The sequence below is a fragment of the Haliaeetus albicilla genome, chromosome 4, assembly GCF_947461875.1.
Source record: "Haliaeetus albicilla chromosome 4, bHalAlb1.1, whole genome shotgun sequence".
NCBI lineage: Eukaryota > Metazoa > Chordata > Aves > Accipitriformes > Accipitridae > Haliaeetus > Haliaeetus albicilla.
This window is the reverse complement of record NC_091486.1, coordinates 39,039,172-39,051,684: the sequence shown is the minus strand read 5'-3', so window position 1 is coordinate 39,051,684 and position 12,513 is coordinate 39,039,172. Positions and strand designations below refer to the sequence as shown.

The following is a 12,513-nucleotide window of genomic DNA, read 5'->3' as shown; positions in this document are numbered from 1 at the left end:
GCATCAGATTTCCATCAGTAATTTGTAGTGTATTCTAGTACCGTTCCTGCCTTTGGGTGTAGGAAATATCCAGAGACACTGCACAGGGGATATGGTAGTACTTCTCTCTGGCTTTTCAAAGGCAGATGTTAGGTGCTGTTTGCTAGCTCCCTGTTAGGCGTTAGCAACCGAAGTGGACAGAGGGCATCAGAAAGCTGACCATAAGTAATTCCTTCAGGAATTCACAGCTAACATCAACCACTTGAAATGCAACACAGACAACATTTCACCAGCTGAGTTTACTTGGAACTTGTCAGTTATCTTTGTGGTTCATGAAGATGGAAGATTACCCTTAGAAACGGTCAGAGATTTCAAACAAGGTGAATTGGTGGAGGATGGGAGCTCAAGAGTTTTTTCAACAACACAGCTCTGCTCTGGGAGCTATGTATTGTATCCTTCCAGGCCAGCTCCACATCCTTATTCATGTATTTTGTGTGTGTTCCTGATGTGGTTAGAAGTTCTGGTTGTTTACAATGTACCACAAAGAAGTCTGATGCTGAGGTGGTTATTTGGGAAGCCTTTAAAGTTGCAGGGTACAGAGTTCTTCTTCTACATGCACTACGTGTATGATCTTCCAGAATCAAAAGATATGTCACTGGGGTTCTTTGAAGGCACAGCTGCTCACTCTGTCAAATAGTAATACATGTACTAATTGATTAGAGAGAAAAACTGCTTACAATAGATTTTTCTGCAAAATAAGTAGCTCTGTCTACTCATGAAAAGTCGTGTGACCCGTTTCCCCAGTCATCCTTCCCCCATCTGAATACAGTCCTTTTGCATCATTTGGTGGGATTTTTTCTTTCTGAAATATTTTCATGCTTTTCCTCTGATTTTTGAAAGACATGGTTTACTGATTATGCTCCAGCAACCTCAAGCCTGACGAAGAAGCACTGTTACATTTTTCCATGCCCACAGGGTTTATTGTGCCTGGAAACTTTTGTAATGAATGTGCAGAGATAGTAAATCTTTTTTTTATTCTTCTTCTTCTTTTTTTTTCCCCTTAGATTGCTAGTTGGAAAGAGGGAAGATGGGAAGTCTGCTTTTAGTACAAATACTTGGTGGGGAGGGGAGCAGTAAGGCGGAGAGAATACAGGAAGGAAGAAAATATTATGACTAGTATCTCCAAATCTAATCTGTTTGTTCTAGATTATTTTCCATTTTTCCTAGCATTTTTTTTCATGACTAATTGAGCAACATCAATGCAGTTCTGCAGGCCTCACTATAGAAGGCACTGCTTAAGGGCTGGGGTTTATTGCATGTCTTTGAGCCACATTATAAAGGGAAGCTGTTTGTTTTTGCAAGGTCAGGTCCTAATTTTCCACTCTGAGCTGTAATTTCGCTTCATACCTGATATGAGAACTGAATTCTGGTTTTGGGAAGGGGAGGAAGAGAGTCTGCCAGGACTAAATACTGCTTTCTCTTTTTCTTAAGCACAAAACCCCAGTTGTTTCCAGTTTTTAAGACCTTTTTAGTTTTCAAGTCCAGGAAATGTCTTATTTGCATGGAAGACTAATGTTAGGGCTTTTGAATAAGTATAAATTCATAGGTGCTAATAATACGCTGATTTTGAAATGTTTTATACATTGCTTTTTCATTAACTCCATTCTTGCAATTCTTGGCTCCTGTCACTGGGATGCGGGAGGAGAATTGTTACTGGGGAATGAAAGAAAAGATAGCTTTATATTACCTTCTGTTTTCACTCTAGGGATAAATGTATTATTTCAGGACATATTCAACCTCGCTTGGTTGGATTTCCATAAGATGGATTTACAACTTCTTTAGGGCCCCACATGCATTTACTGTTTTTTTTTTTTTTAGAGATCTCATGTACCGCAATAATAACTTGCTTTTGAGCAAGACTTCCTTCTCACAATACTAGAGTAATGTTCTTGTGAGAAAGGATCCTGATTTCTAACCTGTAATTACATTAATATTTTTGTAGCTGCTGAAAGCAGACTGAAAGGTTTTAATGAAAGGCAGAAGGTTTGACAAGTTGTAACCTGCAAGGGAATCTCGGAGCTGGGAACGTTGAAGCTTTTGAGTTAGATAGGTGTTGAATGCATATTAAATAAAAACTTGGCGTTACTCTTCTGAATGACAGTTTAATACACAGTCAACATCGTATGGTAGAATAGAAAATCTATCATGTATACACATGTGTCTGATTATTAATCTGGCATGCTTAATTAAATGGTAAACAAGAAGAGTTTGGTGCTTGATGTCAACTGCTGATTAATCAGAGTTTTATGGCTAGCTTTTTTCTTTTGCTAAGCCATGAAATGTGTTTGTTTTTAATTAAAAGATTTGTTTACAACCAACAACAAACTGTCTTTATAACATCTTGCAAAGTGAGGGCAGCATTATTTCATTTCATAGGTAGCACCGATTTCATGAGAATCTACTTCAAAGGGATACATCCAGTGCCTTTGAAAATCAGTGTACTTGGGCCCCTGATACAGGAAATCATTTGAATGCTTTCCTTTTCATGTGAAATAAAAAGTGTGCATAAAGACTTTCCAAAATAGGAGTGCTCTCCTGTAACAGGGTTTCATTCATACTACTAAATATGGGTTAGGAATGTAACTTTAGATGTTGGATTTAAATATATTGACCCATGCTCTTTTTTATTGAAACTGAAATAGGATGAAAACAAAATCATTTACAGCTAACATTTTACCTAGCTGTTGTGGGTGAGAAAAAGTTTTCTGTTGGGGAATTTAAATCAATTTAATTTTCAATTAGCAAACTTTCAATTACTGATTCTAGTATTGAAAAAAAATAAACTTGAATGTCCATTATAAACTCTCCTTCCTCCCAGCCCATGGGGGTATACTGGGCAGCAGTAAAACTCAGTGAAACTCCACCCCAAGCACCTACAAACACCCAAGCCCAGAAGGTTGCAACTGTTGAAACTTACATTCATTACACTCTCCACTCCTTGTCCCTGCAGACTGGACTGTAGGGTTTAACCTCGTAACAAACTCCATCCCTGCCCTGCAAAGCAGACAGCTGAGTACTGTTTGGTTACTCCTCTATTACTTAATCACAGTATGCTTACAGCAATTGTGCAGGGGTCTCAAGGACTCTGTTTCTGATGTACAAGGGTGTCCCATGTCCCCAGGGCAGGTGCTGGGGTCCCCACTGCGGCAGCTTGCGAGCTGCCCTGTGGCAACACTGCGAGGGGCTCACCCCAACCAGGGGTTTCAGACTTGGCACAGCCCCTCTGCAGCTTCCTTTGGGTCCCACAGGTGGGGAGGGTCCAGGCCTCAGGGCTTGAAGCGGGCCCTGTGCCAGCTCTGTCCAACTGCCCTCCCACCCAGAGGAGTGCTCTGGGGCTTTTCCGGCTCTCCTGTTAGCCTATTCCCCGCAGCACAACCCGACGTGGTGGGCGCACTGCTCGCACCACCTGACAGCAAGGCATGTTCCCTTCCGTGAGGTGACGGGTGGCAAGTGGGACGTGGAGGTCAGCATGTGGTGGTACCTTTGCTGCTGCTGCTCCTCATTTCTCACCTGATTGCTCTGCCGTGGGCTTCCCCACCAGCCACAGACCCTTCTGAGTCTCCTCTTAGTCCCTGAGTGGGGAAGTTCTTCCCTGTCCTGCAGGGCTGCAGCCCCTCTGCTACCAAAAACCTACTGATGATTTCTGGTGCATCTGGCATGCAAGTTCTGGATCAACTGTTAGTTGTCTGTCCAGAAAGCCTCAAAAAAGAATATGCTTTGTATCCATTTTTACATTGAAATCTGATACTATATACAGCTAGAATGAAATCAGTTATGAGCTGGAGTTAGATATTACACAAATACTGTACCTACCTATTCCTTTTAAGAATGTATGTACAAATTTTGGGACCAGCTTCAGTGTCTGGACAGCATTGATATGCTGCTTGTATGCTGTAATAATATTCCATTTGCACATATCTTTAAAGGAATATATTGTAAGCTCTGTCTTATTTTATGTTGAGCATAGGATCCAGACGTAGCACTACTTTCTTGATTTATTTTTCAAGGGCAGTTGTATAATACAGAGAATTTCTAGGTCTGTGTTCCTGGTGTTTTGTTGCTAGTCTATTGATGTTGTGCCATTTCAAAGGCAAGAAAAGAAGCTTGTTTCCAGGCAGCCCTGGTGTTCCTGAAGTTCCTTTCTTTGCATGTTAGCACTACCTGCTTCTCTGCTCCACCTTGGTCTGATCTACAGCATGCTGAGGTTTAGTGGAAGAAGCTGGGGTGCTGGGAGAGCCAATGGAATCTTAAAAATCTATTTTAAAATATCTTCAACAAAAGGCGTTAGCAGATACACATTTTGCAGTCTATTTTTTAAATTTTATTAAAAGAGAAAATGGTGCTGGTTGTTTACCTTTTGTGGGTTTTTACTTCTTGGGCAGTTAATATTCTAACTGACCCCACCTCCACCCACCAATTTGGCCTTTTATCATTAACAGCTTTAAAGAATTATGTAAACAGAATTGAAGACTAAAAGCACCTACCAGGTTGTGAAGCCAGCTATTGGAAGAGTTCAGCACTATAAGAGACAACATTGCTTAAAGAAGCTGAATTTTTAATTTCTTTTGTTGAGCCCTAAATTGCCTTAACAATTCAGTGCAAGTGTAACAGTTCAGTTTCTAATATAAAACCTGTAGTAATAGTGTGATTCTTTGCAGGAACCCTGTAGCAGGCAAGTACTGGTTGTGGCATCTCATCAGTTTGGAAGATGTGATTTCTCAGATGAGGGAACATACAGAGCTCCAGTGTGAAATTCTTATAAGGTTTCTCCTTTGCTAGGGTATCTAAGCGCAGAGACTTTCCCTTTTTTTATTTTCAGTTTTCTTCTACAGCCTTTTTTTCATGAATATTGATTTTCCTCTTCTCCCTTTCCCACTGTCCCTTCTAACCTTATTTGTGGAAGATGTAAAAATCTTACTCTGTTGCTACTTAATTTTTTTCCCCCACTCTAGTTCTGTACCATGAATTTTCTCTTCAAGGGGCAATCATGGCTATGGTAATTTCAGGTGTTACTGCATAAATTCCTCAGGCCTGATGGCTTAGCAGAAACATTCAGCTGGATAAAGTTTGTTGGTTTGGGAAGATAAGATATGTATTCTGTATTAGTATCGACATATATTATTGGATGCAATTCTGAAAGTATTAAATGGCGACAGTATGTTAGAGATGGTGGGACCAGGTGTGGGTGCGAGAAATAGTTGTGATAAGGAGTTGCCAATGTTGGTAGATGATAGGGAAAACTGTACCCCATCTGTTCTGAAGCCGTGTAGTGTTTCAGAGGAAAATCTCTGCCAGGTAAAAATTTCTGTTAAACACCAAAAAAGATAGTAACCCCGGAGGCTCCAGAAGAATGACCTAATTGCAGATCTTTGCAGAGAATGCAGTATAATTTTGAGTACCAGAGAACTTCCCTTGATTGCTTGATTTTGGGGGGGGGGGCGGGGAGCATAGCTTGGTTTGGTGGTGGTTGTCACAAACCAGCAGCATATTGCTCTGTGCAGCCAGTCTGCGGCAAGCACTCCTGGATGATCTGAGCAAAGGCCGATAGTGAACTGTGAGAGTAAATAGTGTTTTGTTGTGTAGTGTTGATTGGGTATGATACCAGAGGACAATATTTATTGCAGTTTGTTTTGATCTTGTTGCACTCTGGAATGCATAGAAGAGATTGAGTTCATAAAACAGCACTCACTGTTTTTTTAATTTTGTGGTTATTATGGGTTTAGCAGTTAACTGGTCCAGGGGAATAAATACTTCAACAGCAATTGAAGTTAGTTCATTCTGAAAACAAACATTAAGTAGGTGTGCTGGAAGAATTAGTCCTTGAAAAAGCATTTACGGGTCATTTCATAGCTGGATATGTTTGTTCAATCATTACCAGTGTTGGAAGTTTTTGTTGGGAATGGGCATTTTTATCTCATGAGTAAAGTCTAAATAAGATTATCTAAAATACATGCACTACGTATCTGAATTCACCTAATTTAAATGTTTTGTATGATACTATCTCCTAGTTTTCATAGGTAGTTTCTTACTTACTGTCAAGTGTCTGCAGAGGGAAGAAAAGTGGACATGTTGAATTTCACCAACATGTTGATGGAAGGTATCAGAAGCCAGGCACTAACCTTAACAGCTTGCAAGAAAATGCTTGTATTCAGGCCAGGTGCTTTTTGAGCATTGCCATGTATTGTCACAGGGAAGCTGACTGTAATGCTGGTGTAAAATTAGGGGGAGCCCAGGAAGTTCACAGGCTTACAGCTCCAGTCCTGGGGGACCCCTGCCATATTAGTGTGGTGTTGAGCCTTTGTGAGTGCCATGTGGTGAATATGAACAATTTTGTATTTTTGTACAACTGAGTGAGCTTCCCAAGAGAATTGGGGATGTATGATTTTTTTCCAGTGTGTTAAATCTCATCAATTTCATTGTGAGTCATATGGTGTCTGGATGGGATTTAAAGATCTGGAGAACTTTCTGATCTTCTGCTTTTCAGTTTCCAGAGTTGAGTCCTTCATCAAAATGATAAACTTCTGCTGTTGTTTTCAGTGACTCCCACCAAGGAAGATGATTAGCTCTTTATCCTGAGGGTAATCAGTCTGTAGTTTATGAGCTGCTTCTTGGTCCCAAATACTTCACTGTCGCATGATTGGCAATAGGCCTCTGATAGCCCAGGAGTTCCCAGCGAGAGGAGATGAACCAGCAGGGATGGTAGAGGTCAGGATCACGGGGTCACTTTAGGATTAAATAATCTGAAAACTGGATGTCAGAACAATGTGGATTAAACTGAAGGGGATATGGCCTGGCAGAAAGAGGAAAATACACTGTGTTAGGAAACTGAGCAGAAATGTATGAGGCGATGTCAGGCACAACTGCAGTTCTTATGTTTAATGCAGAATTTTGGAATTTGAGATGTTTTTCCCACCCACGCTACATGGGTGCCTTGCTCTCTGGCTTGTTCGTGTTTAAGGGTGTTGTAACTTGAAAACGGTCTTGAAACAAACCTTTTGGAAGGAGACTGTGTTTTGGGTTAGCAAACCTGCATTTTGGGGTTTTGATGTGGGTCTGTTGCAAGCATGCTCCTTTCCTGTTCAGTAGGAAGCATCCTGTCATTGTCCCTGCAGGCATGTCATGGTAGGGGCATGTTACATGTTCTCACTGGGAGTTATGAGGCTGGAAGGCCTCAGTTTCCTTTTAATTTTCAGGATATAAGATACTTGTGGAGAATCTTGCCTTGGGCACAGGGCTGCATGCTCTAAAATACTCTTTCCTGTGCTCACCATACCTATTTGAATCGACCTTCCTGGATACTTACTATCAATGCCAGGTTCTGTATTTTTTGTGCATTTTAAATACCATGGTGTTTCTCCTTCATTATTTATGAACTGGTTTTCAGGCTTCCTGTTTTGTTTGCTTATAAAAATAAAATATGCCTAAAAGGTTTAAATTCCACCCCTTCTCCTCTCCTGTAAACAAAAAGAAAAAAACTCACTCACAAAACAGCAATTTTATCTTGGTTAGCAGTTCCCCTTTGCACTCAGTTAGGTTACTTGGTTTTGTTTTTTGGGGACAGACTGATCTTAGCTATTGGGAAAACATAAACCTCACCCACAACATAATGGAGGCACTGGAAATATTTCTCATAGTCCTGTTGTGTTTTCCAGTGTTGGTTTGGTTGCATAAAAGCATGGTTTGTTCTCAATTTTCTTTTCTCTTTTGGGGAAAGTGAGAATGCTGAGGGGTTCATCCAAATATTCTGTCCATAGATCATGGCTAAAAACTTCTTTCAGTTCAAGCAATAGTACTGACTGTAGTAGCAATATATTATTTAGTGCTCTTCACTTGCCTCTTCAGTTTCAGCAAAAGCAAGTAGCTTTGATGAAATGCTTCTACTGCCTCTGCCGGTGCTGATGATCCCCAGCTGAATTCTTTCCTATACTTTGGGGCAATACAGTACAGCCTGAACGTCTGCTTGCTAGTTATATTTTGGTCATACTTTGACTGTCTGCATTTGTATTTGTGCTCCTTGTGGCTTGCTTATTCTTTGCATTTCTTTCTTTCTTCTCTTGCGAGTTGTGCAGGACTGACCTTCTGCAGTCCAACCAAAACAGGGGAAATGCAAGCCAGTATCTCACATGGAAACAAATTTTGCCTCTAATGCAATTCCAGTGTGTTTTTCTAGGGAAATTTAAATGAGATGTTTTATTCATACGAAGTCAGTATTTCTCTGTTCTCTTCCAATTCTAATAGTCCTGGATGAATGCAGGAGAACATCTGCAGATTTAGAGTCATCGCAAGAGCAGTAAGTTTATATGTAAGTTTAATATCTCACTGTACTACAGTACCAAACATTAGAAACTTTTGCAAATGTAAGGTGGTTTATATTGAGTTGCCAGCAGACAAATGACTTTGAAATTCCTGTGGAGGATGTATGATGTTAGAGTCAAAAGCATGGAAACCAAGTAAAGATGCTTTACAAAAGGGGCACACAGGAAGTGGGACAGACAGAAACTTTTTTTTTGTGTGTCATTCCCAACAGAGAACCAGAGCAGGAGCATATTCTACTTTAGCACCTGCTTTGACTTCCTCCTTCAGTAACAGGCCTCGTTATTTTTGTAACCCGTTGTGGTTGGTTTTTTTTTTTTCTTTCTTCTCTGGATTTGCAGAATTAATGGATTCACTGGTGCCATCTTGAAACAGCTTTCTTTACTGAGTGAATGTTACGGTGTACTCTCTAACATCCCAGGAACAGATTTACACATTTTTTTAATTTTTTTTTTTTTAATTGCAATAGTAGGTTATCATTTGTCACTTGAGTAACCACAGCACTTTGCATGCAAACAGCTCACTTTAGGAGTGTTGAGGATAGCTTATAGAGATTTTATCTTCCTCTGAGGAGTTACAATGTTTACTAAATAGCTTGTAGAGAAGTAGACTTAGAGGCAAAGATGGTAAATGAATAATGCAAGATCAAACAAATATGAGTGACAGATGGGAACAGAATTTAGCAGTGCTCTCACCTCCTATCTCGTAAATGGGAGCTCACTCTTGCTGCCTTGTTCTGAGCTTCCTGCCCCTTCCCTTGTAGCAGTGCAAAAGTGTGTCTGTCTGCCTGCAAGGCATCAAAACTGTGAAAGGGATCTAGACTTAAACTTGCTGCATTCACCCTGCCTCCGAAGTTAAAATTAACCATGAACGGCTTTCTAATCCATGTCACTGTGTAGCTGCCCAAGGGCTTGTGCAGGCACTGGGCATGGGGCAGCCCAGGCTGGCAGGAGAGAGAAGCTAAAATTGATTCCTTTGACGTGAGCTTAAAATGTTTGTGATTAGTTTGGTGGAAACTCTTCCTTACAGAGGAGCCTAAGGGCATCATTATTACAGTGTAATTAAATCCTGTTAGTTTAATTATATAGTAAACTTTAAAGCCTTAAGAAATACTTGCATAGTATTTTAGAATGAAGCAAAGTTATAATATATTTAACAGTGAATGCAATTAAATCAAGATTTAATATAGTGTTTACGAAAAAAACTGCAAACACGTTTTTTAAAAATAACTTGTGATGTAACTTTGCAGAGGTTTGTTTTTATTATATGTAAGACAGTAATATACAGAGGATATGATTTGTTTGTCTTAAGGTTGCAATTTTTAACTCTTCTGTTATCTGCTGTGGTTTGGTATTGATGATGGATTCCCTTACTGCCATGCTGATTTCATACAGTGTATGTGACATAAGACCTTTCCATTCCATTTCTTGTTTCCCAGCTGTGTGGGCACTTTTTATTTTTCTCATTTGCTCCCCCTTCCTCCTCGGTCTGTTTGAGGATAGCTCTTTTTTCTCCCCAAACTGTTGCATCTAGCATGGGAAGTAATTCTCTCGGTGTGATTTATTTTCTTTCACCTGGGCTTTCTTGTTATAAAGTCCTTGTTTGTGGGGTTTTGTTGTTTGTTTGTTCATTTGTCTTTTGAGAAAGGACTAGAAATAAGCACCTCAACACTCCTGTTGTGTTCTTCTCAGTTATCCTCTTTATTCTTATTTAACTTTTGTTGTTACAATGATTAAGGGATTTGTTACAGCCTCATTACGCAACTCTTTCTTAGAACTACCCTTTTGCCATCCCAGGGTCCTGAGACAAATCCTAACTATTCCAGCCACCACACTTCTGTGGACACATTATTTAACTGAACTCTGACTTGGGCCAGCTAGGAATTCCGATCCCCCCCCCCCCCAACCCCACCAGCTTTCCCCACAAACTGTATTTTATGACTTGCAGAAGCAAACACATGCAAAAACTGTCAATCCCAGAGAAGTTCTTGGCAAGAAGACCTGGTTAAAGCATAAGTAACCAGTGCTATTTACTATGTGCTGGTGATAATGGGGAAACAAAGAGAAATAAGAAGGGATTGTCAGAAAAATGGATATTCACAAGATGACTTCATATGCCTTTTTTCCTAGGACAAAATCGCTAATAGAGTATACAAAATGTAAACAATTTATTGTGGTATATATTTATAGAGTTCTTTGAGTTTCTTTTTGATAGTAATCCACTTTATTTGCTTGCATGTAGAGTCTGGATTTAAACAGAACATTTCAGTCTCCTGTCTAATTTCATATGTTTTTTTGTCTGTGTAGGAGAGAGTTTAAGCTGGTTGTAAATTATGTGGGCAGATAATTTATGTTAAAAAGGGGGGGAAATAATGTATTTTAGAGGTAACCTACCAGAGACTGTGTCTATTCTTACTATTTATGATAGCTAAAGTAGGCGAAAAGTTCAGAGATTTTGATGTTTATAATCTTTGCCCTGAAAATGTTAGGATTCTCAGATTTGGTGATTCTCTGCTCATGCCAGGAAGTGTCTAGCATCTTCTGCAGGGTCATGTATTACCTTTCTGTTGTTGTTTAGATAGTTAACACAAAATTCTGCATGAAACAATTGCACTTTTGTGATGTTCCTATGCCAATTCACTGGCATCTGCTTTTTCTTGTATCTTGTATCTTAGATACAGTGTCATCCAGGATTTAGATCCAGTAGTTAACCCAATAACTTGAGTAAAAGCACTTCTTTTCCAGAAGAAGTTTGATTTTGTTTTTACATTTCTTTTAATTTAGCTGTGGCAAACTGTTTGACAGCTTTAGTGGGGAAAAAAACACCACTCATTTTCTTTAAAAAAATAAACTCAGTTAATGGTAGGGTACTAGTGGAAGCTGCATACTAAAATATTGCATTGTGTTGTCTCTGTTGCTTAAATTTACTGGATATTAAGATTATTTGTTCAGTGGTACCATTATGTCATTTTTTTTTAATATGTAGATTGAGTAAAGTTTGCTGATACCAGTGATGAATTTAGCATAATAAAGTTAAGCTAATTACAATTTCAGGTACTGGGAGGCATATATTTTGTGTTACAAAATACACCTATTTGTAAACGGCAGTAAGAGTGACCTCACTATACTATACTGACACAGCTATATTTATAAAATAGCTTGAATAAAAGAAATCTAAACTACTTAGTTGTTTTTTGGGCATTGACTTGATATCTAGCTGGTCATTGCTGGATGGTGTTTTTATTAGATTTCAGTTGTTAGCAAACGATATTTGTGGAAGCTTGTGGGAGGAAGCATGGTGTAAGAATTTGGATTCTCGCTGGTGGAGTTACTGGGATTCTTTACAAATCTGTAATCTGCATTAATTGATACAGTTTGGTACTTTCTCCAGCTCTGGGTTTTATAATACAGAACAGAAAACTAGCTTAGCCTGGGAATAGCCAGTGAACATTGATTGTACTGGTTTGGGCAAGTTCTGTAGTTACAGAAATAAGCTGATGTGAAACTGGATGGGTATAATCAGATATCTTCTGAAAGCAACTGGGATGCTTGCAACATGAGGCAGAGCAGCTGTCAAAAATGTTCTTGTGCAAATGTGGTTATCTTTATTTTTGGACTAACCAGCATTTTGTCTTCACAGCAGCTATACTTCTGAATGGAAGTGGCTGGCAGACAGAGCTAGAATTGGCAGCCGTTGGACATGGCTTCAAGCCCAGATTTCAGAACTAGAATACAAAATCCAACAACTAACTGACCTTCACAGGCAGATACGTGCCACCAAGGTATTGTCTGTAAGCTTATAAATGGGCTTTTCAATCTTCTGACAGTATTTCTTGTAATATTTATTTATTTGGTTCCTTGTTGTCATTGTCCTTGTTTGTTTTGCCCTAGAGTTTTTGTATCTGTGCAGGCTATCACATGTGGAGGTTAATGAGAAAGACATCAGGAGATAAAATGTATTGTGCCCTAGAGGCACCAATACAGGACAGGGAGTTGGGAACTCTTACTTTCCTATCTGTGGTAGTAGGGACTTTGTTAGTGGGGCACAGCACAAGGTACTGCATTTATCACACTGTTTTTTTCCCTCTGCAGAAGAGGCAAGATTTGGTTTTCAGGTGGGGTGGTTGGTTATTCATTTTTGTGTTGTGGGGTTTCAGGGTGG

At 39.6% G+C, this 12,513-nt stretch overlaps 1 protein-coding gene across 7 annotated transcripts in view; it reads left to right on the top strand.

The window, feature by feature from the left end:
• KANSL1L (KAT8 regulatory NSL complex subunit 1 like) overlaps positions 1–12,513 on the top strand; it is a 67,684-nt gene that overhangs the window by 11,580 nt on the left and 43,591 nt on the right. For 6 of the 7 annotated variants that reach the window (XM_069782026.1, XM_069782019.1, XM_069782025.1 and 3 more), the window contains one exon: positions 11,992–12,133. In XM_069782026.1, the coding sequence (XP_069638127.1) occupies positions 11,992–12,133 (142 nt within the window). The remainder of the gene's footprint in view (positions 1–11,991; positions 12,134–12,513) is intronic. The other variant, XM_069782022.1, reaches the window with a different exon arrangement.